At 38.7% G+C, this 22,451-nt stretch overlaps 2 protein-coding genes across 7 annotated transcripts in view; both read right to left on the bottom strand.

Annotated features, from left to right (window-relative positions):
* Positions 1 to 66: 66 nt before the first annotated feature.
* LOC146561258 (uncharacterized protein C6orf118-like) lies at positions 67 to 6,617 on the bottom strand. 3 transcript variants are annotated; one of them, XR_014894852.1, is made up of 11 exons: positions 6,544 to 6,617; positions 5,594 to 6,210; positions 5,274 to 5,396; positions 4,775 to 4,834; positions 3,813 to 3,919; positions 3,666 to 3,727; positions 2,096 to 2,280; positions 1,925 to 1,978; positions 1,740 to 1,801; positions 1,524 to 1,653; positions 67 to 183 (listed from the first exon to the last, which is right to left on the bottom strand). XR_014894852.1 is itself a non-coding variant. In XM_085297203.1 (10 exons), exons 2-10 carry the CDS (start codon positions 6,206 to 6,208, stop codon positions 1,611 to 1,613), a joined length of 1,311 nt encoding a protein of 436 aa, XP_085153329.1. In that variant the 5' UTR covers positions 6,209 to 6,210; positions 6,544 to 6,617; the 3' UTR covers positions 432 to 1,610. The 3 variants fall into 3 exon arrangements, 2 of the variants coding, with proteins under 2 accessions (XP_085153329.1, XP_085153331.1); XM_085297203.1 differs by lacking the exon at positions 67 to 183 and having other exon boundaries at positions 432 to 1,653; XM_085297205.1 differs by lacking the exon at positions 67 to 183 and having other exon boundaries at positions 432 to 1,653; positions 5,594 to 6,223; positions 6,544 to 6,613.
* Positions 6,618 to 8,232: 1,615 nt separating this feature from the next.
* pde10a (phosphodiesterase 10A) overlaps positions 8,233 to 22,451 on the bottom strand; it is a 65,925-nt gene continuing 51,706 nt past the window's right edge. For all 4 annotated transcript variants that reach the window (XM_085297198.1, XM_085297200.1, XM_085297199.1 and 1 more), the window contains 18 exons: positions 21,911 to 21,960; positions 21,664 to 21,804; positions 20,592 to 20,747; positions 19,571 to 19,621; positions 19,044 to 19,102; positions 18,749 to 18,800; positions 18,070 to 18,212; positions 17,209 to 17,301; positions 16,776 to 16,962; positions 15,792 to 15,934; positions 15,413 to 15,496; positions 15,140 to 15,290; positions 14,882 to 15,037; positions 13,579 to 13,751; positions 13,313 to 13,424; positions 13,026 to 13,106; positions 11,572 to 11,660; positions 8,233 to 10,522 (listed from right to left, as the gene is read on the bottom strand). In XM_085297198.1, coding sequence (XP_085153324.1) covers positions 10,423 to 10,522; positions 11,572 to 11,660; positions 13,026 to 13,106; positions 13,313 to 13,424; positions 13,579 to 13,751; positions 14,882 to 15,037; positions 15,140 to 15,290; positions 15,413 to 15,496; positions 15,792 to 15,934; positions 16,776 to 16,962; positions 17,209 to 17,301; positions 18,070 to 18,212; positions 18,749 to 18,800; positions 19,044 to 19,102; positions 19,571 to 19,621; positions 20,592 to 20,747; positions 21,664 to 21,804; positions 21,911 to 21,960 — 2,021 coding nt within the window. In that variant the 3' untranslated portion in view covers positions 8,233 to 10,422. The remainder of the gene's footprint in view (positions 10,523 to 11,571; positions 11,661 to 13,025; positions 13,107 to 13,312; positions 13,425 to 13,578; positions 13,752 to 14,881; positions 15,038 to 15,139; positions 15,291 to 15,412; positions 15,497 to 15,791; positions 15,935 to 16,775; positions 16,963 to 17,208; positions 17,302 to 18,069; positions 18,213 to 18,748; positions 18,801 to 19,043; positions 19,103 to 19,570; positions 19,622 to 20,591; positions 20,748 to 21,663; positions 21,805 to 21,910; positions 21,961 to 22,451) is intronic.

Here is a 22,451-nt window from a genome sequence, read left to right as displayed (position 1 = left end):
GAAGTGGCAACAATCCAAGCAGAAGTGAGCCGTCAGTAACAGGATGGGAAGAGCTTAGACTGTGAGGGACAAAAACACACTTTGCCCCGACTGACTCTGTCATCCAGAGCGAAGACTTTGACCTCTGATTAGATTCCGGCAGACAGCAAAGCATTCCCTCATGTCAGGGGCAAAGGTCACCCTCTATCAATCCAAAGAAAAGCTTCAATGATTACACTAATTCTCTGTGATTATTTATCAAATGAGTACTGTCATCAAGGCTTTCTGCACACAGTTATAATTGGATTTCTTTTTCTTTTTTGCTAAGTCATGTGGAATTGAACCTAGAGGAAAATCTCTTTAGGATTCCCGTTAACGCAACATATTTAATACCCCGTTAAAGGAAATACAGCATTAAATAGAAATCCTATCCATGCTGACATTTCTCAAGACATTACAAACCCCTAGACTATCTTCACTGTTTTTGATAAAGGTTACACACAGACACTTCAGCCCTGAATAAGAACAGAGGCAAACTACTGTTAATGTGACATAAGAGAGTGGAAGCATAACAGCATGAACGTTTATGTTATGTTATGATTTCAAGAGTAAAAAAGTTCCGCGGCTCAGCTGGAACATCACTATGTGAAGAATACTAAGCAAATCTTTTCAGTTACACAGTAAAAGCAATATGGGAATTTTGCTTTAGTGCAGGCGTCTTAATTTCCTGCTGACACAATTTTCTCAAAAGTCTCTGCTGCCCTCTAGTGTTTGAAGAGTAGGTTGCTCCCAGTTATTCCATTACTTTATGTTTATATTTTAGATGGATGCTACACTGCTAGTTTATTTATGCAACGCATGACTAACTCTTATACACTCACATAGCATTATATATACAGTATACGTGTTATGTTATTGTATCTTATTTAACACTTAAGCTTTAAAAATTACTGCTAGACTAAAGCATCAGTAAATATAACAAAACAATACTCATAAGGAGGATTTTAAATATCACTGTGTTAATATTTTTGTGCTTTTTCTTAGAATGCAGGATTGGAGTGAAGCATTTTAAAATGGTGTCATTGTTTGCTTTCCGATACTAGTAGTTTGTTTACCCACAGTAGCATTTGCAGCACGCTACAGCTGGGAACAAATATTTTCTAACTAATAACGCTGCACTGTTTTGTTGTCGACAGTTCCCAGATGTGATCTGATTAACATCTCTGATTATGAGTCAGCTATATCGACAGCATGGTGCATGATGAGGGTGAGTGTAGTTGAACTAAGTCTGTTAAAGAACAAAAAAAAAATCTGCATTTTGCTTGAGTCAGAGCTCAGGCCTTAACAGAATACAGGTAGAATGAAATGACCACAAGGTGAAGGTTACTGCCAAAAACGAGGTTCAACTATTAACCAAATCTGAGAGTTCACTTAATTTTGTCACACAGCACAGTGAATGTATTATAGGTCTATTCAATAACACAATAACACACGAAAGATTTGTTTCTAAGTTATTAACTTTAGCGCGCTATGATTTTCCATACTTGAAACTGGGGCGACCAGATGATTTTTTAACAAGTTCATGCACACAAACACTTCTGCCACCGCCTTATGGCGACTGGTGACGCCATTCACTCTGCTTGTAGATCTTGGTGTATTTCATCCCACAAAATCCTGTGGTAAAACACAGCATAGCAAGAAGAAGTAAGTAAAAATGGTCACAAACTAATCAAGTGCCACATATTCACTGTTCCACATACCGTCTTATGGCCTTGCTTGCTTTCTCCTTGTTCAGCACTGCGCTGATGTTGTTTTCAAGATCCTTAAAAGACAGCACATCTGACTCTCACATAGTAAACATACATTTGAAATATCTAATACCTGCAATTAAAAACAAACAAACAGACAAACAAAAAACATGCTAAAAAAGACCCCCCTCTCATACCTTGCTAATGACCCTTAGATGCTCATTTGAGGCTATCAGCTTCAATATTTCAGTCTGGAAACAAACAGGCAAAAAGCACATTTCTTGCTAAACTCTTAACTTTGCTCAGTGTGATTTACAAGTTGAGCTATGCCTTTATAAGCCAGTGTGAAATGAGGCCAAATGTAGCACCTGTTGGTCTCTGATATGTCCTTTAGTAGCTGTGGTTGTAACAGTGGACACCAACTTCTCTTCTAGCTCTTCCTCCAGCTGTTTGATTTCCTTCCAAACATTCATTACTTGAAGCCTCTTGAACTGGATGCTGTCAGAATAGCCAGAGACACTCACAGTATCCTGCAGCCCTGACCGACATGTATCTGTTCAAACACAGATGAGGTGAACATGAATGCAATGCATAGAGAACTGATAAGAATTGATGCGTACTCATCATGGGCATGAATGCCATGGTAACTTTGGGCTTAATTTCTTTGAATTGTTGTTTACAGATGGGAGATGCTTTACAATTCCACCAGGGTGGCGTGATTGTAAAGCATACATCTTTAATGACTTAAAAAAACAAGAATTTGGTGCAGAAGTTTGGATTTTCTCTAATCTACACAGGGTCAAAAGCACACATACAGACTCAAAAATATACAAACATTCACTTAAATCTTTTAATATGTGGTGCTAAAAGTTCTACAATGTCTTTTAACTTGACATGGTCCATTAACTTCTTGCTAGTGATGATTGACTACAACTGGTAATTTCTCTTTGCCAGCATAGAAAAAATCCTTTGACAGTAGTCAATGGATTGACCAACACTGAGAAGAATGAGAAAAAGCACAAGTAATGCAGATGTGGCACCATGTTGTCAAGGTCTGGAAGAAGAGCCAAACTGTCACCCCCAGATGGGAAGAAATTAGGATGTTCAGAGACAACCAAACAACTGCCAAGACTAAAGCTTGTCATACGCTGGGAAATGCTGGAATAGCGTCATTACTATGGACTAAGAGGGTGCTCAACAAGAAAGAAGCCTTTGCACCAAAATGAAGTTCTTCAGGCTTGACTAAAATGTGCAGCGGTCTACATGAACAAGTCAAAAATCTTCTGGAGAAAAGTTTTATGGTCAGAGAAGGCAAAGATTGAGCTATTTGGCCATGGTGACAAGAGGTATGTTCGGAGGAGTAAAGGAGGCTTTCAAAGCTAAAAACACGTATCAGCTGCCAAGCATGGTGGCGGTAGGATCTGGCTCTGGGGCTGATTTACTGCCAGGGGTACTGACACATTAAACAAAGTGGAAGGAATCCAAATTCTTCAACTTCACCTCAAATCAACAGCTAGATGACTGAAACTTGGAGACAACTGGGTGTTCCAACAGGACAATGATCTCAAAGACACATAAAAACTGGTTTTGGAGTGGATAAAGCAGGTTAACATTAAAACATTCTGGAACGGCATTCCCAAAACGCTGACCTCAACCTAATTAAAATTATGGTCTAAAAGCTTCATTCATTAAAAGGTCTGAATTACTATGACATTCATAACGATAGTGATCCTAACTGCATATGAAGACATCCCTGCTGGGATTAGAAAGTGACCACTGACACTACAACGTTGTTTGTTATGACTGTTGGCACCAAAAAGTGATTATTTGTTCACTCTTAAAGACCGCAGATATATCTAAAACTTAGCATGCTGTATAGAAAATTAACTGTTTACTAACAATAAGGTACAAAAAATATGTTAAGGTCTTAAGACTTACTTTTCTTGTAACTGTCCTTCGGGTGCATGGCAGCTGAAATGTTCTGTAACTCATTTTGGACCCTGAGGTTTGAAAGGACAAACACACTTCAACTAAAGAGAATGTACATAAGTACAAGCCTGCTGTTGATACTTTGTTTTGTGGTACCGTTTCTTCTCCTCTAGAGCTCTTCTAGCCTCATGCTCCAGCCTGCAAACCTCCTTTTCAGCATCGTCCAACTTGGTTTCGCTTACTTTGAGTGAAGTATTCGGTGACTGAAGCAAGAACAAAACATTAGGACCTAAATTATTTTCCAAAAAAGCAAAAGATGCTTGAGATTAATGCTGCTAGTAGCTAGTAGCTGCTGTTATTGTGTATATATTTATTTATATTTAGATTTCTTCATACATTCTTATATAGTTCTATATTGTGTATTTTGTTGTACAGTTATTTTATTTTCAACTTTAATTTATATATTTTATCTTATTCCTTCCCAGTTAAATTTACCCTTCATTCTAATTTGTGTTGTACAGTTATTTCATTTTTAACCTTAATTTATATTTTATTCCTTCTTAGTTAAATTTACCCTTTTTAATTTTTCATATTTATTTCCTATCTTATTCATAGTCTTTTCCTTTTTTGTTTTCTTTAGGTCACGAGCAGTTGTCCAAGCATTTCACTACATATCGTACTGTGTATGACTGTGTACGTGACAAATAAAATTTGAATTTGAATTTGGCTACTGCTGAAGAACTAAAGGTTTTATCCTTCTCTGTGGGAAGTTTAAATATTTACTGTTTAAACCTTGTTTAGAAATACGTGTAGGCTTTTTTTTTAAAGAAACATTAACTGTAGACAAGGGACTGAAAATACCCACAAAATCAAATAACGAACTCTGTGACAAGCGGCATCTTTGACTCTTTGTACTGTGAGGAAATCTACGAATATCAGCACTGTTGTTTTCCTTTTTTATGTAAAACAATTTCCATTCTTTAAAGGCAAAATGAGCATGAGAATATATTGTATAGGAACACTATGAATGAATGTCTTTGACACAAAAATGTCTGAATATCACAGTCATTTCTCAGGTTATATCTTCAGTATGTGTGTCTTTGGGCAGTGTTCCTTACCAGGCTGCGTGGTGAGGACTGCAAACTCATCAGGTGGTTGACGTATAAATCATATTCTGTCTGGAAGAGAAAAGAAAGCTTTATTACAGACTGAGAATTATGTTGATTTAAAAAAATGTCCTTGTAGAAAATCCTTCAGAAAAAGATTTTAGAAATTGTATGCACTGCAGCTTACTACCATGTTTAATAATAACAAAAAAAGGATTTCAGCTGCATGAAAAGTAAAATTGTGCACTTTGCAAACTGCAGCATGGGAAGTCTTTTTACTGACAGTCTAAGCAAAACTATCATGTGCAAAAGAAACTTGAGGCATTCGTTATGAATGAGCAGTAATGGAACCATCGCCCTCTGATGACCTCCTCTCTGATGCATCGCGACCAGGTTCCAGTGGCTGCTCTACTTGTACTTGCTACTCCAGGGACTCACTCTCTCTTGGCTCTAATACATCTGTCGGTACATGCTAAAAATGAGCTGGTGGGTACAGAGGAAATGGAAAAACCTTAATTTCCCTCAGGATGCGTCCAAACACTGGCGAGTCTTCACATACATCATCAAAGACGTCACTGAACACCGCAAGGCGGTCTCTGCTGGGCCAGCTCTGCGCAGACAACTTAATCAACCCCTGCGCACAAGACCACACACACAATATTAGCAGGTTAAAAGTGTGTTAGAGTGTATGCATGTTGAAGTCTGTGCATGTCTTTACCCTGTGTTCAGAGAGCCCTTTAGGTTTACTATATCATGCAAAATGCAAAAAAAGAAAGAAAAAAGCAATTACAGACAGTTTATTGATGTCATGGTTTGTGTCACAATCCTCACCTCTTGCAGTTTCCTTGCATGCATTTCAGCAACATTTTTTACAGCCCAGAGGTCCGGTTTGGCCATGACTTGCCAGCCAAAGCATTTTTTCTTCTCTTGCTGGTTTTGGTTGTTCAGGCTGTCCTGGTCAGAACGGCTCAATGTGAAATGATGATTTACCCCCAGATCAGATGGAGATTTAGTTTTTTTCTGAGAACAAGCTTTCTGCTGGACAGGCAAAGTCCTTGAGGGACGGTAAACTATATGAGATAGACTTATATGTTCTCTTCTTTCAGGATGTGATGTATGATCTTGTGTGTACCCCAAGACTCTAGGCTCTACTAAAGCTGTGCCAGAAGTGAGCTCAGGGGGGAACTCTTTCATTTCATTCTTTTTTGCCTTTGTCTGTATCTGCTGGAGAGATAGTGGGTTTCGACTTTCTTCTTGGCTCTGAGACATCCTCCAAAAAACCGACTTTGTCTCCTCTTGAGGCTGACTCTGGTTCAGGCTGCGAGGCCCCAGATGACCCGAGGAGTAGGCCAGGATATCAGCCTTCTGCCCGGCTTCAGCCGCCAGCAGCAGTCTGTGGATATCACTCCCATAGCGCCCAGGCTTTGGCTTCACACTGCTGGACATGGCTGTGAAGGCCAACTTATTGTTGTATAGTTGTTTTAAAGACATACGAGTAATAATATCTAATTATCTCAAGAGGTGTACAATTTCTTAAAATATTAAAAACATTCGTTATTCTTTCTGGTGAATAGAAATGCACCCTAAAAAGGAATTTTTCTCTCAAACGAAATCAAAATGACTTAAATTTTATGGTAAATCCAGACACTGCACAAATAATTCAAAGAGAGTTTACGCTTATAGCAAAACTACTAGTGCCTCACATTCACGTGATTAATTTATTTACTAAAGATCGTGCTGCAGGATAACAGAATGAAATAAACTCTCATTAATGACCTCACCTGTTAGCTAACTGTAATTTGGACAGGCTCAGGACAGAAAACAAACTTTCTTCATGGCCGCAGCAGTCTGTGCTTCACTCGGTTGCCAAGGTGATCGAAGTGCGTAATGTTTGTGCTGCGTTCAGTGTCCCGATAATAATCGTACCCGTGAGCTTTCAGGCGCTAGTCCTCACCTGGACCTGACGAAGAAAACAGCTGGAGTGAGATTGTAGAGTACTCTATGCGTTAAGTAAGTTTGTGTTCATAGATATCTAAACATTAACGCAATTATGGGATCAGCTTACTTATATTCAAAGAAGGAAACTATTAAAAACATTTACATCTATAAAAAAAAATTGTTTCATTATTTGATAAGAACTCCAGTGCTCTTCAATAAATACTACATATGTTCCTGCACAGAACGAAAAATTAATACAAATCTTTGTGAAATGGGGAAATGTTGTTACTTGTAAAAACTTTATTCAAACTCTTCACTTCATCTTCACCTGGTTCTTTGTAATAAGTGGGTTATTATGTGCATTAAACACAGGGTCCTGAGGGAGTAGGAGAAAAACAGTGAAACATGGACTCAGGGTTCAAGTCACCAGAATACACAGATGGCAAAATTGAACATGAATAAAAAACTGTAATGTATTTTATTGTACATTAATATGGTTGTGTTGCAACAACGTTTTGCATTCATTTGCATTCTTATTTTGTCCACTACCTCAACATGTAAAATGTTATCATTAGAGGTTTATTTAATGACTATTCACATATGAAATGCCACAGTCCATCTCTAGTCTGAGCAATGACTTAATTTAAGTAATTTAAGTTCCCTTAGTCAAAATGTAAATTTAAATTGATCATCTCTGTGGGAAGAATGCAGTCAGATTAAATATTGTTCATATTGTTTACTGAGAATTTGTAAAGAAATGTTTTTTAATAGTCAGTAGGCAATGGCACCAAAAAGATACTACATAATTATATGAAAAAATATGAAAGTAAGACAGAATTGTACAGTGAGTCATCTTTTTGTCTTTTTACTCCATCAATCCAAATGTGCTTAAACTTTCCCTCCCTCCATAGCACCAGCTGCCAACTGTTTAACACAGTGATGGATCTGTAGTTTTGGGCAGCCATCTTGTAGAAATTCGATTGTTAACATGAATGATAACGGCAGCGGATGAGGCTTTATTACAAAACTAGTTCAGTCAGCTGCAAGCCTTTGTCGTGCAAGCACAATAACTATACACACTCCCAGAATTCCAAGAGGAGATCTCAGGAACTCATCTTCTTAAAAGAAACATTTATGACATTCAGATTTTGCCGACTTTCGTATTCTTTCACTACATTTGTTTGACCAGCTCAAAGGGCAAAAGTGATATTACAGAGTGAATTAAATACAGTAATTATTACAGAGTTACCATAAAGTGTTGATACTGAAATGCTATAGATGCTATAAATGATAAACACTCTACTTTTCAGTTTATTTATAGCTGCAAACAAGAGGCCATTTCACAAATTTCCTGAAATTTCTAATAACTCAAAAGTATTAAAAAGTATTCTTTTCTTTTTTCATTTTTTTTTTAGAACAATTAAAAAGTAGGGTGATGCTACTGACCATTCAGGGGTGATGCATTGTTACTGATCATTGAAACAGGCCCAAGAAAGAAAGGTATGTAGGTAATGAATAAACTGGCACAAAGGTGTATTTTCAGGTATTTATTAAAAGTCATTTGGGCTACTGCTCTTACATGTACAGTTAAGACATTCCTCAGTTATTCTTGGTAACAGTAACATGTCTAGACTGTTTAATTTATCTTAATGTTTACTTTGTACAAAACAAAAAAAGGCCAACATTATTTTTCTTTGTATAAAAAATATAAGTTAATTTAAATTTAACTCTAATTAAGAAAATAACAATAGTAATAATAGCAATAATAATAATAATAATAATAATAATAATGATAAGCTAAACATAGTGCAGACAATAGGATATAACTGGTGCTGAAAAGTAGAAGGGACAGTGCAGTGACTTTATCATGTTGTCAGGTGGGGTTGGAGTGGGGAAAAGACAAAGCTTTTTTTCATGCTCGTGCTCTCTCTCTGTGTCTCTCACATACACACACACATGCGCACACACACACTCACACACACAGTCAGAAAGTGCGCGACTGCCATTCAGAGTAGCACCATCAGAGCATACATCTCAGTCTGTACAAACTAAATCCTAGATTGTACACAGTATACACCTATATGCAAAAAGTTTGAATATAAAGTTCGGTTTAGGTGCATGCTAATTGTTGCTCTTGGTTGAAGCTTACTGGAAGCAATTCTGAAAAGTAAGACAGAGCACATGGTGGTAACTGATGGCGCGCTTACCCACGTGCCACCACCGAGCGTCTACAACCAACGAAACATTCATCGAAATGTACATTCACAACACCGGGGGCCGCAGTATCAGTCGCATAACAAATTACTGGAGCAATAGTGTCAGTCTCTGAGGGACACTGTCCACTGGAATGACAGTTTCAGACAAATAAATTTGTCTTTTGGAAGATCTCGGAAACTCATGTGAAAGCATCCAAATGTGTGCGCGCCCCCCCCCCCCAGCATGAGGTTGGAGAATCAGTGTAAAAGTGTAAAATGATTGATTTCCTTCGAGGGAAACTTCAGTCACACACCGGCAAACGGTCAAACTACATTCTTCACTTGCAATCCCAGAGTTGGACATATTTCACTTTAGCTTAACAGGTTTGACATTATGGGAAAATATGAAGCAGATGACTGTTTGCCGTTAACTTCAGCCTCTATGAAACTTGCTTGTAAAAAAAAAAAGAGAAGATAAAACATCCCAAACTATGCAGTCCACTTCCTACAGTCATTCTTTAGTTAACTTGTTGTGCAAAGTAATTGATGATGTGATAATGGCTTCAAAAATGAGAGAGGAAATTAAGCAGTATGCAGTCTTGGCTTAATATAAACATCTGGAACGGGAAACTTGCTCATTCCTTTTTCCTGATCTCCGTACTACAAACAGTGACTGCTGATCTGGGGTCAGATCCTGTTAATCCGAAGGATGTTGATGTACTGTGCAGCAGGTTTCTACACGCTTGGGGCTAAAAGGCTGCGGGGTCCACTTCAGGAAACATTGTGACTCTCTTGTGACTGTATTCACAAATGTCGGCATTATGTAACTCATCACAGTTCATTCACGCTTGTAGCATACACTGCAGGGGATTTCTGCCATCTCCTCGCAGAATAGGCTGTATGTCTTTATTCAAGTACTGCAAAGGATTTTTGCTGAAAAAGTAATAAAAAAAAATCTAGTGTCCACCTTCTCAATGAGATGGCATTACACCCCTACATCTGCTCCACACATTCCTTCTGTCTCTGGGAATACCTTGCTGAAGTAGTGCGCATACGGCAAACACAGAAGGCAAACAGTACCGTTTTAAAAAAAGAAAGCCTGAACTGACAACAAGATTTCACATATCCTAGCCTGTGAAAGGTTCAGAATAAGGCCTCTGCAAATACAAGACCATAATGGAATCAGCTCATATGAAGAAAAATAATAAAATAACATAATACAGCCAAAATAAAGCAACCAAGTCTGTTCTACCAAGTGAATTCCCAAGCTGAGTGGACGTAGGGCGATGGATTGAATTCCCTCACCAACAACTGTCTGTCACTCTCTGGGATCGGTGAAACCGTCAGTGTTGACACCTCCGTCACCCGATGAGGTAACTGTGTGTGTGTGTTTTGAAAGTCAAGTCGCCTTTATCTAATCCGTCTCCTGCCAACACAGATTGCGGGTTCATTCCCCTTCAATGGTCTGGGTCAACGACAGGATTCAGGCTGTGTTCCTTTGGTGAGCAAGCAACCCTCCTTTGTCTGTCAGTTGTCCACCTTAACAGGGCCCGAATCACAAGGCCGGCTGGGCACGATGTCCTCCACCTCTCCCCTTGCTATTTTCTCCCACTGGCCCAGGTTCTCTCTGCAAATACAAACCACCTCGATCAGATGCACAGTGGAAAAGATTTCATTTACAAGTGCAGAGGCATGGCTTTGAGTCTGAAATAAGAGAATTAAGAATCACACCAGTACACAAAATTTTCAAATCATGCAAAAATTGCAAAACTACAAAACACACACACACACAAAAAGGACGAAGTTGATTTGCAAAACAAAACAGTAGCTACAACAGTGGCCAGGCAACACAATCAGTTCTTGTTGTCATGAAGGTGATCTCTCCCCCATGTGCTGTGATTGACACAAGAGTGCAAAAAACCAAAACAAAGCAAAACCTTCCCTTTGCTGCTATTCTATTCAATTAGACAGCCTGATGCAGTTTACACGTCTTTGGCAGATCCCACAACACGCAGCAGGGCTCCACAGGGTCTAGGCCTGTTGCCCACCCGGAGCTCGGTGCTGACGTACAGCTGGGGCTTAAGTATTACACTGCTCACTTTGTTTGCATTCCCCACAGATCAAGGACACATTTTATAAAGCAGCAGAAGGGCAGACGAATGTGCAACACAATCCCGTTCAAAAACCAGAAATAACAACTGTAAATACCTTCTTTACACTCTTATCTATTGTGCACGCAGACATGCCCGATGCACAATGTCACACCACACACAGTGACGCACAAAGTTAGCACACTGTAGTCTATATTTATTTTTCATTTAATCCAAATACTTTTTAAAAAAACTCATAACAAAAGTGGGGTCAAACATTAATAGCAGAACATGCCATTTTTTTGTATTTTTCACTGGAATGCTTAAAAACGTGTGCCTGTGCACACACACCTTATCACCTCTGATCTTACTGGATTAGTACTGTATTAAGGACGGCGCATGCATTACTGGTTACCCTTCAAGCTGCTGTCAGCTCATTTATCGATCACAGCAGAGCAGAAATAAGCATGACAATAATGTGTAAAGCAACATTTAGACTTTGGCGTTTTAGACATTTTTCACAAAAAAAACCAAGAATTATTCATTCACTCAATTTCTTTGTCAACTCTAGCTTTGAATAACTTACTTGCAGGCCTTTAGCAGAGGACCTGATGGAGGAAAAAGCTCAGCAAGTGTCGTGTAACATGGAACTGCAACACCATTGTAGAATCCCACCTTTAAAAAAATGAGAAAGCAAATGTAAAATGGACTTAATAATAGCAAAACATGTAGCATGTGCTAATATTTGTATATTTGCATTTTTGCCTTTGTACACCACCACAGAGGATTTTAAATCAAGTGTGACTGAAGTGCAGACACGTTGGAAAACTGTTTCATAAACTTGTATAGGAATAAAATACATTTTTATATGTAATCCTCCATTTTTAGAGGCTCAAAGTTATTTGGAGAAACTAACATCATTTTAAATACAAGGACTGTTTTTAGTGCAGTCTAGGACCCATGGACATCATCAAATGCTGTGTTTCCTCCACTGAAATGCTCTGCCTGGCCAGGCCTGTATTCAGTCTTATCTTCAGGAAACTGAAAAGCATGGTCCATTGGATAGAGATTGCTTACTGACTTACCCACTGAGGGATATCCAGTATCTTTGCCTTGAGAAACTTTTGGGCTGCTTTTGCAGTAATCCTGAGGTCATTAGTCATTTGCACAGTGAAGTGCTAGAAAGTATAGCCTCGTACACTTCACAATTCATCCTGCTTTTTCTATCAGCAGTCACATCATCAATAAACAGTCGCAACCTGGTTCCACTCAGAGCCATACACACCCATGCTGTGACATATTCTATACCGTGTTTAACTGAAGATTAGGTCTGCTTTGGCTCATGAGATTTCTTTCCTTCTGCATATTTTCTGTTCCCATCATTCTGGTGCAAGTTCATCTTGGGAATCTCTTGATTGTAGACTTGAGAGTGTTAATCTTGTTAGATGTTATTAACTTGTTTCTCTAAACCATGGAAATAATTCTGCAATCATGCACTTTAGTTGTCGTTTGTGGTCTTTCATATTTTTTGGATTTGCTGATCCCTCCAAACTATTTTTTCCTTTTAAGAATGAACCAGATTTTTGATTTGGCTAAATGTTTTTTGTCTTGTTTTGTTTTTTCAGTCTAATGATGGCGTCCCTCGCTTGCAATGACATTTCTTTAGACTTTATATTTCAAATTATAGTGAAAAGCCAAAAAATGCAAATTCAGCTACAGATATTGTGGCCATTAAACTGTTTAGTTTACAGAAGCCGTGAATTTAATGGAGACTGTTCATAAAAATGGTTGTAATTGCTAAATAGTTTTTAGCAAAAGGTTTCGAAAGCCCCTTGAATTAAAGCTTAAAGTCAACACTTCAATCAACTATTTATTGTTTGATTTAAAATCCACTGCTGTGGTGTACAGAAGCAAAACTACAAAAGCATTGATTCAACAGTTCCTATGCTGTTCTTTTAAAATATATTTCCCATCAGAAGGCCGAACATTCATTAAATATTTAAAGCAGTTAAAACACACGAGTAAATGTCTTGCTCTTACTTGGCCTTGGGGAACCTCGTCCTTCTTGTCTCTGTCCATCATAGGGATCGGCTGGATCCCAATCTTCTTCATCTCATCTCCCTGTGGAGTAACAAAATAACAAATAACGTGGCTTTTATTTTTGCACACTGTGGTTAAGTCTCCTGACCACTAGACAACACGATGTTGTGCCTTACAAATTGTAAGTTGAAGCAGCATTTATGAGCAATAATAGAGGCCAGACTGTTACACTGGAGGCATAATCATGACACTGAAACTGTTTAAAGTCTAACAGTATCCCACTGTACCTCAGCCCAAAACTCAGCATAGATGTCGTTGGCTGTGAGTCGTGTGATTTGCCACTGCTTGGTAACAGAACACAGGTCACATGCTGTCATCATCAGACCAATCACACGGTCCCTGGAGGGGAGCAAAGCCTTGTTATATCCATGCGGGGGGGAAGGACTCAATGTGCTGTTTATGTGCGCCAGGTCTAACATTTCACAGCGTGATACTGATGAGACCTGGTGTGGTCCTGACCTGACCTGTGCCCCAGTGTGAGTCGTAGCCTGACCTGTGGGAATGGTTGTTCAAATCCAGCGCACATGAGGTCAGCATCTCCGACAGCTGGTGGTGGTTGTTGAAGTAGAGGGCGAGGTCTGTGGCGATGATGGCCTTTCGAATGATCTCCAGCACCTGCTCGTACTCGCTGGAAGTCAGGTTGGAGAAAATATTGTGCCCTTCCAGCTATGAGAAACAAAGAGATCAATAAAAAAGCAAAAGCTCCACTTATGAGGCATTCAGCTAGACTACAACATCTTGCAAACATAAGTTCATCACAAGGCTACAGCCCAAACTAGCAGATCCTGCATGTTACAAAAGACACCTTGTAAGACGCTAATCAGAACTAAGTCATATGATCCTTTGAATGCATATGTAACTGACAGTTCGTATAAGGATTCGTTATCTAATATAGTAAAATATTTTTTGTTTGTTCTAAGCTGATGACATTGTTGCAGAACCCGATGGAACATTTTTTATGGGTATTTTTTAAATTGTGATCCTTTTTCTGTTTTGCTGATCAAGTTGTTTTCATTTCTTTGTCCAGTGAAGTATACTATTTAGGCTACAGTCACACTAGGGGAAATGGTGCCTGGAAACCGTAGCACTAACCCAAATTATTGTAACCACGTGCAATGAACTCTTGTTCCCTTTGACCTGCCTCGAAGACAGACACGAAATCTCGCAGTCAGTAGCCATCTTCAAAGTGACTCGTATCCATCAAGAAGTCGATAAAACGGGAATAAGACGGAGTGAGTCTGCTGTCATTCTGCTGTCTTATGAATGGAATCACGGTGGCGATCTCATACAATCTGTTTGGGATAATTTGACTATTAGCTGTCATCTGGACCGGTTGAGTCCACAGATGTGTCACAGACAAGTTATTGGCGCATACTGACTCCAATTTATTGCAGCGTGTTGGCAATTTGTCCACATTAATAAATTAGGAGGCAATTATTGTTTGCAGTCAGTCCAAAATGGAGCGCAGTTGTTTGCCTCCCACCAGGCAACGTGTGCACTCACCTTGTGATCAAACATAGTTGCCCAGAGGATAAGAGTGTAATGGTAGTTACACTCAAGCTGTGTAATTACCATTGAAACTGGTTGCAGAATTTGAAACAAATTCGTTGCAATAACTTGGCAACCACTGATCTTTTTTCCTAGTCACTGCGAGGTGCTTTCATATTTTTACTCTAGTGTGACTGAGCCATTGAGTAATAGGTTCTTTATTTCCTATTAAACACTTGTGGAAATAAGATTAAAGGTTAACATGTTGATTTTCAAGGTACCCTAAATTCTGTATTGTGGATCTCTACCTGCAAGATAGAAACAGTCTGAGAGAAGTGGTGCTGCTCCATGGTGGAGGTTGAGTACAGAGCAGCCAGTGGATGGTCAAACTTCTGGAGGTAGGCATTGCTATACCCCCGATGGTCCAGATCATGGCAAAGACAGGCTATTAGCAAACCCTTCTTCTGTAAAATGGTGGGCAAATAAAAACACATTTTCTTGAAAGCACACAGTGACAGCAGATGTTGATCCAGTTATTTTCCTAGCAGACCCAACAAGAAGCAAACCTCTAGCTCTGTGAAGATCCCAGAGGTTTTCTGTAGGATGGCGTACATACAGTGTGCCACCGTCACTGCGTGCTTCCAGTTGTGGTAGGGCACACGGCGGTAGTTCTTCTTTACGGACATGGTGAACCGGCACAGCTTCTCCAGCTCAAAGCTGTATTAAGGGGAAAAAAGGCAAAGAAACTGGTAGTGTATGTTTGTTTATTTACTATTTATTCCATTTAGTTTCTTGTTGTTTGAGTCGTAGTCTTGTGTAAACAATATTGCTGACGCTACCTGGTCTTTCCACAGGAGTTATGAACCATGTAGATAAAAATGGCAGGCCAGATCTCCTCAAAGGGACTGATGTCAAAGTGGAACCTGGAGGAGGGAGCAAAAGGTTTAAATTAACATGATCAGCAGATCTGGGAAAAGGAGACAACATGCAGATTAAGGGACTTCTGAGATCTGAGAGTTTTAAACTGACAGGTTGACATCTATAGGACACGGTCCTTCCTGCACTGTGTTTGTGTTTGCACTCTTCTTGCAGGGCGACACAGTCCAGGTCTGCGCTGTGTCATTGTGCCTTTCACAGACATGTGGCTGTACACTCATGTCTACTACACTCAAGGTCAAAACATGAGTTCCCTAGAAGGCCGCCAGAGGAGGCACTCACATTTCAATCTCTTTATAAATAGGTGCAGGGAGGTTGAGCTGGGTGAGGGTCTTCCATTCTTCTGATGTGCAGATGCTGTGATAAGACAGTTTCTCCATCGTCACTCTGTAAATGCATTCAGAGTGTCGGATCCTGTGGTACATCTGCAGGGAAATCACAGACCTGGAATAAGTCTTTAAAATGCCAAGTGAGAACTTGAACACTGCTATACATACCACAGAAATGTTGTTTATAATATCAATGTAAAATTCTATCAGTCTCTCCGGTGAAAGTTAAAGTTGTAGTCGTAGTGTACGCCTCCAAATAGCATTTCCACATCTGGTTTGCATCCCTGTCCTCAAGCTAGATGTTCATGTAAAGGCCCCAGGCATCACACCTTCACCCGTAAATCACTTTGAGTCAGAAGCAAGCCAAAGTTAGCGTCCCAGAGACACGAGGCATAAATTACAACTAAACACAAATCCTGTCACTGGACGGATGCAGACCTCGCATCTTAAATATTAACATCTCGCATCAATTTTAAAAGCAAGTTTGTGACGCTGCTCATGCGTAAGTTTGTCGCAAGCGATGACAGTGAGTCAGGCCCCACAGCGAGGACACGCTCTGACAGACAGGCCACACAATGCAGGCTTTGAGAGTTAGCATGATTCATGAAATGTCTGTGTTACATGTAAGGGATAATCACCCGGTGATTATGCATTTTTACAGCACTGCACACTTTAAATAGAAACTGCACTTTATTCGTTTGACTGTGATTTTTGGTTGCCGATGAAGCCGCCACGTCAAAGTTGGAGTTATGTCAAAATAAGATGGTTAAAATTGAGCACTTGTGGCCTGGAGGTACGCCATATATACAATGTTCTTATAATGTATGTAGATTGAAAAGTGTGTGCAGGAAGATATCAAGTCAGTGGGGTATGCATTTGCAGTTAGACAACACTAGTTAGTCTTTTAAGAAGTGTAAGACTAATTTGGTGTACTCACATTTGCACAGTGTAAGGCCAGAGCACAAAAGACAGCAAACATCTTAAAGTTGTTCTCATCTGTTTTAGTGAAGGCACTTCCGCTTAACTTGTTCACCATCTGCACCACACCTATAACGGTCCCCCTGCTCACAATGGGCATGCACAGAATGTTCCGCGTGGTGTAGCCAGTTTTCAAGTCCACCTCTCTGTTCAAAAAGACATAGTTATGTTGATTTTGTCAGCTTATCTTGTGACTCATACATTGTAGCATGTTTGTGTTTTAACTGCTTTTGCATACTGAAAGGCTCCATTAAAAGTAGTAGTATCTTAGCGCCGGTGTTATGCATACAACTGAATAAGCAAAAGTAACTGAAGCAGAACTCTTCAGTAGCATTATTTAAGATATTTATTTAATGTAAAAGTAAGTAAAAATGGCTTAGAGCCTGTTTTACCTGTTGAACCGTGGGTCTGCATAGGCATCTGGGATATTTAAGACTTCCCCTGTCCGAGCCACTTGGCCAGCTATTCCCTTGTCTATAGAAAACCTACACACAAAAACAAGGAGAGAGATAATCTGCATTTAAACTCAGTAATAAATCACCAATACGGAAATTAATTTAGGACATTTGCAGTCCAAATTGTAAACCATTGCAGATTTGAGAACAACAAAAAATCTGTGGCAGTGATACACAATGTGTTACTGAACATGCCAAAAATAATTAAAATAGCTTTCATTTTTTTATGTGATTTCACTGTGTATTTATTTACTAATTTCTTTTCCTATTTACTGTTTTATTTATTAAAATAAATGTTAAAATAAATGAAAATTTAAATAAGACAAGTATTATGAATTGTAAAAAGATACAGATATAAAAATGTTATTTAAAAATGAAAAAAATAAATTGGAAAAAAAAAATGCAAACAAATATATGCATGTAAACATACAAATGAAAAAATAAGCTATATGAATAAATATAGGTTTATGAAGTTTAAAACTTAAAGATGAAAATTCAAACAATTCTGCTTTTAACAGAATATAAACTCATTTATGTAATTAATGTTTCTTCTTTATTTATTTTTTTTCAATTTAGCAGCTTAGATGCTGCAAAATAATACTCTACTATGCCATTGCTATTTTTCTACTGCATATACTTTTTATTACTTTAGCAGATTTTGTCACAGGAGGCCAGTAGAATATTTTAAACGGTGCACTCTGAACATAGGATCAAAAAGTGAGTCATGTCTAAAAATAATAAAATCATCACACTGAGCACACTAAAGCAAAAAAAGAAAAAAAGAAAAAGTGTACATACCTAATTTCTTTGGTTTTCCTAAAGACAGGTTTGCCTTCTTTCTCTTCCCCAATGTCGAACAGGTCAGAGTATAGTTCTTTGTTATTGTGATCTACCTGGAAGAGTGCACACCTGTCTGCATTCACCAGGTTTTTTGCATATATCTGTAAAAAAAACAAAAACATCAGGGACAGAATCCTATTAACAACACTGGGGACTGACAAGAACTTGGGAGTTACATCTATCAAAGCAGATAAAACACTGCTGGTTTAAGTGATTCGGGACTGAACAGTTAAATGAGGAGAATTATAAAAAAGCAAAAACTACAAGTCATCCCCTCTTATTTTAGTGCTCGAACCAGATGACTTGAGTTAAGACCACAGTCACAAGGCAACCAAAAACATACAAAAAAAGAAGCAGGTTTTAGTAAAAGAAGCAGGAAAACCACATTTTACACTTGCCTGTTTTAGATGTACAAAGTACCGTATTGATTACTATGTATCTAAAACTAATGTAACCACTTAATTAGTTAAGAATAATCATTATGAGCACGCTATTATTTTTAGAAAGTAATAGGAGTGAATCTGTGTTACTGCGGCATTGCTAGTCTTTTTAACAGACATGATTTAACACACACTCCCAGGATGTGTAGCCTTGAGGACAATGTGAATGAACACGTACTTGCAGAAATCACACTCACCATAATATGTTCAAGTAGAGAATCTATTGCCACAATGTTATCAAAGTATGTTCTGTGCGAAAAGAAGAAATGGCGCATTGAGATGTTTGACAAATGGGAAGCTCTGATGACGTTCACATTCAAGACATGAAAGCTAGGTTGCCTAAAATGTAGTAATCTCTTTTATCGTGTGGGCTACAAGTTTTATGTTATCACAGCCGTGCTGTGAGGACAAGATACTTATTAGACCAAACAATATTCACTTTGTGCATCAGTTATTTGGTGTTAGGGAAACTGTAACAGGAGCAGCTCTTACTTTGATACGTCTAGTAGGAAGTCGTTGAGCTCAGTCTGTTTGGCGAGGCCTCTGCACACCTAGCAACAAGGAAAAAGACGTCACGAGTGAGTACACAAACGTATCAAAAATTTCCCAGAGAATAGAGAGCAGCTAACCCAGGAGTGCAGGGCTGCACTGCTCACACAGGCTCAGAGGTCCATTGTGGCCAGAGCTGCAGTGGGACGCTGCTTCTCTGAGGTGTTATGCTATCTGTTCATATAAAAACAGGACTGGGGCATAATGACGTCCCTGGGGAGCTATTTGTTGAAACTACGGCTCAGTTGATTGGACTGGTGTCGGTGACAACTCAGTTCTTGTACACAGTGGATTTAACCATTAAAAACACAGGTGCAGAACCAGAACAAACAAAATCATTCGAGAACATACAGTAATAAGTGGAGCAGGTAGGATTCGCCTTTTCCCCTGACAAGTCTTCAGTGAGTTACTGTATACTGTATCTGTTACACACTCAGTTTTCAGTTCTGCTTCTCCAGAGGTTTGCTCACCTGCACTTGATGAATAGCAACTGATGCCCATGCTAAATTAGCTGTAGCAACCTGGAAAAGAAAGCAAGGCTTAGCTCCAAAGAACTGCAGTACAAATACTATTGCAATTTACACATTAAGTCACACCGTGCAGGTTTAATCTGTGCTTATCACATTTTCTCACTACGACACAATCTCAACGTAATTATCTGTTCTGCACATCAGGCAGTCTCATAATCACAGAAGAGCTAGTTACCCCACAAACTCAGCGCAACTCTGGGAACTCAGGCTCAAACCTGCTGCATCTCTATTGTATATTTGCATTTAAGCAATGAAATGAAAAATAAAAGCTGCAAGACAAGTTACGGAAAAGACCTTCACTGTCCACATGTGATTAAAAAGAGGACAACAACTCCTAAAAATAACAGCAGGACTTTGCAGGTTTAAAAAGCATGTCAGCGTTCAGCTCATTATTATGAGGTTTTGACTTGCACCTTCAGTGTTTTGCAGTAGTTTACACTGTACATTAATTCAATATGGCAAACCACTAAACACAATAAAACAATTAAAAATTTAAAAATGCCAAAAAAAGAGCGTTATTAATGTGTAATAAGCAAATAGCTACCTGTTGAGCCCCTTTAAAGTAGATAAAAACAAACTGATGCAGGTTTAAACTATGCTGACTTTTACAAGCTGTTCACATATCGATTATATCTACACGATGACCAGAAATGAAAAGAGCATTTTAAATGCTCTGCATTTTAAATTTGATCTTTAAAGCTTATACACCCTGCCTACACCTGCTTCAACATTCTCTATATGTAAAGCCATTTTCCAGCTCAATGCACTGTTGTTCACAGAAAGACTTTCATCTGGAGACAAATATACCCCTTTATATATTTTTGACAATAAAAATGAAGCCCACAAAGCTAACAGAGATCTCAAACAGATCCAGATTAAGGGTAATACCAGGCTAACTGTAGTTCTGTGAGCCTTGCTTCAGCCTCCCACTCTTGGTGTGTTTTGTCTGGGTCAGACTGACCTCCTGGTGGCTGAGGTTGAAGGGCTCCTTGCCCCAGTGCCGGTGAAGCTCCACGATGGCAATGAGGTCCCCGATGGCAGTGATGATGGGGAGGCACAGGACAGAGTGAACATGGATCCCTGAGTCCTGCCCTGTGCCGTCGGGGAATCTCTCGTCCTGCAACACAAAGACCAGCGAAGAACATTATCACCTGAACTGCACAGGGCGTATTAACTGATGAAGATTACAAAGAAACTCCTGTTTCTAAATCTGTTGCTATGAAAAGTACGCCACATGTGTCTCATGCGCTTGTTTTCTTAAGAATTTCACTTTGACACACACTCACAGAGACACACACACACACCTTATAATAAAGTTAAGGCTTCTTTAAAGCTGAACCTGATTTGTTTTGACTTTTAAACTTGAAGAGTTTCCACTACAGTGTGCCTGTGCTGATATTTCCCTGAATTCTGAAGCTTCTTCTTATACCTCCTTTGAAATCTGCTCCCGTTCAAAGTGTGAAGTGTAAATCAAAAGAGGGATAATTTATTATGTGTAACTAAATGAAAATACTGGCAAAAGCATAACTGGATAACAAACTAAATGGCCCAATACATAAATACTCATCATTTGCCTAATGAAGCAGAAATATTGAAGGAAATGAGAAAAGAAAATGACGACAAATGAGGGAAAATAAACTGAGGCAACACAAAAGAAACATTTGCAAAAATTGCGCTAGACTAATTAAACATATTAAAAAAGGAGAATTAATGCAAAAGTACATTCACACAACAGCAACATCCAAATAAATCATAATAATTACTTAAAGAATGCCTACAATAAATTTAATATATTTGATCACTTAACAAAATATTAATTCATTAATTAGTATTGACTAATTTACCTTTTGTTTCATATATTTACTCCTATTATGATTATTTTTTAATATCTTTAGTTTGACAGTGTTGAGCACATTAACCCAATGAGACCAATAAGAAAGAATTATTTCATTATATGTTTATAGCTACATAAAGTAGTCAAACACTAGATGCACTGAAATGTTACACTGTTGATGGATGACAGCCACACATACCCCCATGACGTCCTCTACTAGCAGTGTTTTGCGAGTCTTGGCAACATGAGCGGCAATGGTTGTCCCAAATGCGATGGGGCCAGAGGGGATGAGGGATGGAGGCCCATCCTTGGCCGCCGTTGGAGTGAATAAACATAAACTCTGTTGAGAAGAACAGACAAGAACAGGAAGTGAAGCACAACTGGAGAAAAAAGGAACATATACACAGAGATGCATCAGTAAAAAAACAGAAGAAGTCAGAACTCACATTGTTGCATTCTCCCAAGAAGTAAAGTGCAAATCCATCAGCTTTAGTTGCTGCAGGAAAAAAAAAATGAGACACAGATGTGCAGAGCAAGTGACTAAAATACAATCTGGCCAAATGCTGCGAATGTGTGTGTAATCAATCAATCAATCAATCAATCAATCAATCAATCAATCTATCTATCTATCTATCTATCTATCTATCTATCTATCTATCTATCTATCTATCTATCTATCTATCTATCGTTATTCTGTTACTGGAGTATTATATATTCCTACTGCTGTAATACCTCTAATAAAGGCTATGTTATCTTATCTTATCTTATCTTTTTAAGTTTAAATATTTGCTTTAAAAACTCCTACCTTACCTACCTGAAATTATTCATAATTATGAAATACTGCTTTCTTTGTTGACTAAATACTGTATTAGTTGGTGCTTCTGCCTGAACCCTATCTGACTACCTGAAATAAAATTTTAAAAATGAAATAAAATAAAATAAATGGCAGATATCAGCGAGAAAAATAAAGACAACAGAGAGACACCC

This window comes from Mchenga conophoros, linkage group LG13, assembly GCF_057382185.1.
Source record: "Mchenga conophoros isolate Kocher_MC1m ecotype Shallow Benthic linkage group LG13, M_conophoros_male_GT1.1, whole genome shotgun sequence".
Lineage (NCBI taxonomy): Eukaryota > Metazoa > Chordata > Actinopteri > Cichliformes > Cichlidae > Mchenga > Mchenga conophoros.
This window is presented reverse-complemented; position numbering and strand designations above follow the sequence as displayed.

Excerpts from the sequence above, each read along its gene's own strand:
- LOC146561258 (XM_085297203.1), bottom strand. The coding sequence starts at position 6,208 with ATGTCCAGCAGTGTGAAGCCAAAGCCTGGGCGCTATGGGAGTGATATC. Across the intron at positions 5,397-5,593 it reads ATGCAAGGAAACTGCAAGAG|GGGTTGATTAAGTTGTCTGC; the intron begins GTGAGGATTGTG and ends TCTTGTGCGCAG. Across the intron at positions 3,728-3,812 it reads GCTCTAGAGGAGAAGAAACG|GGTCCAAAATGAGTTACAGA; the intron begins GTACCACAAAAC and ends TTCAAACCTCAG.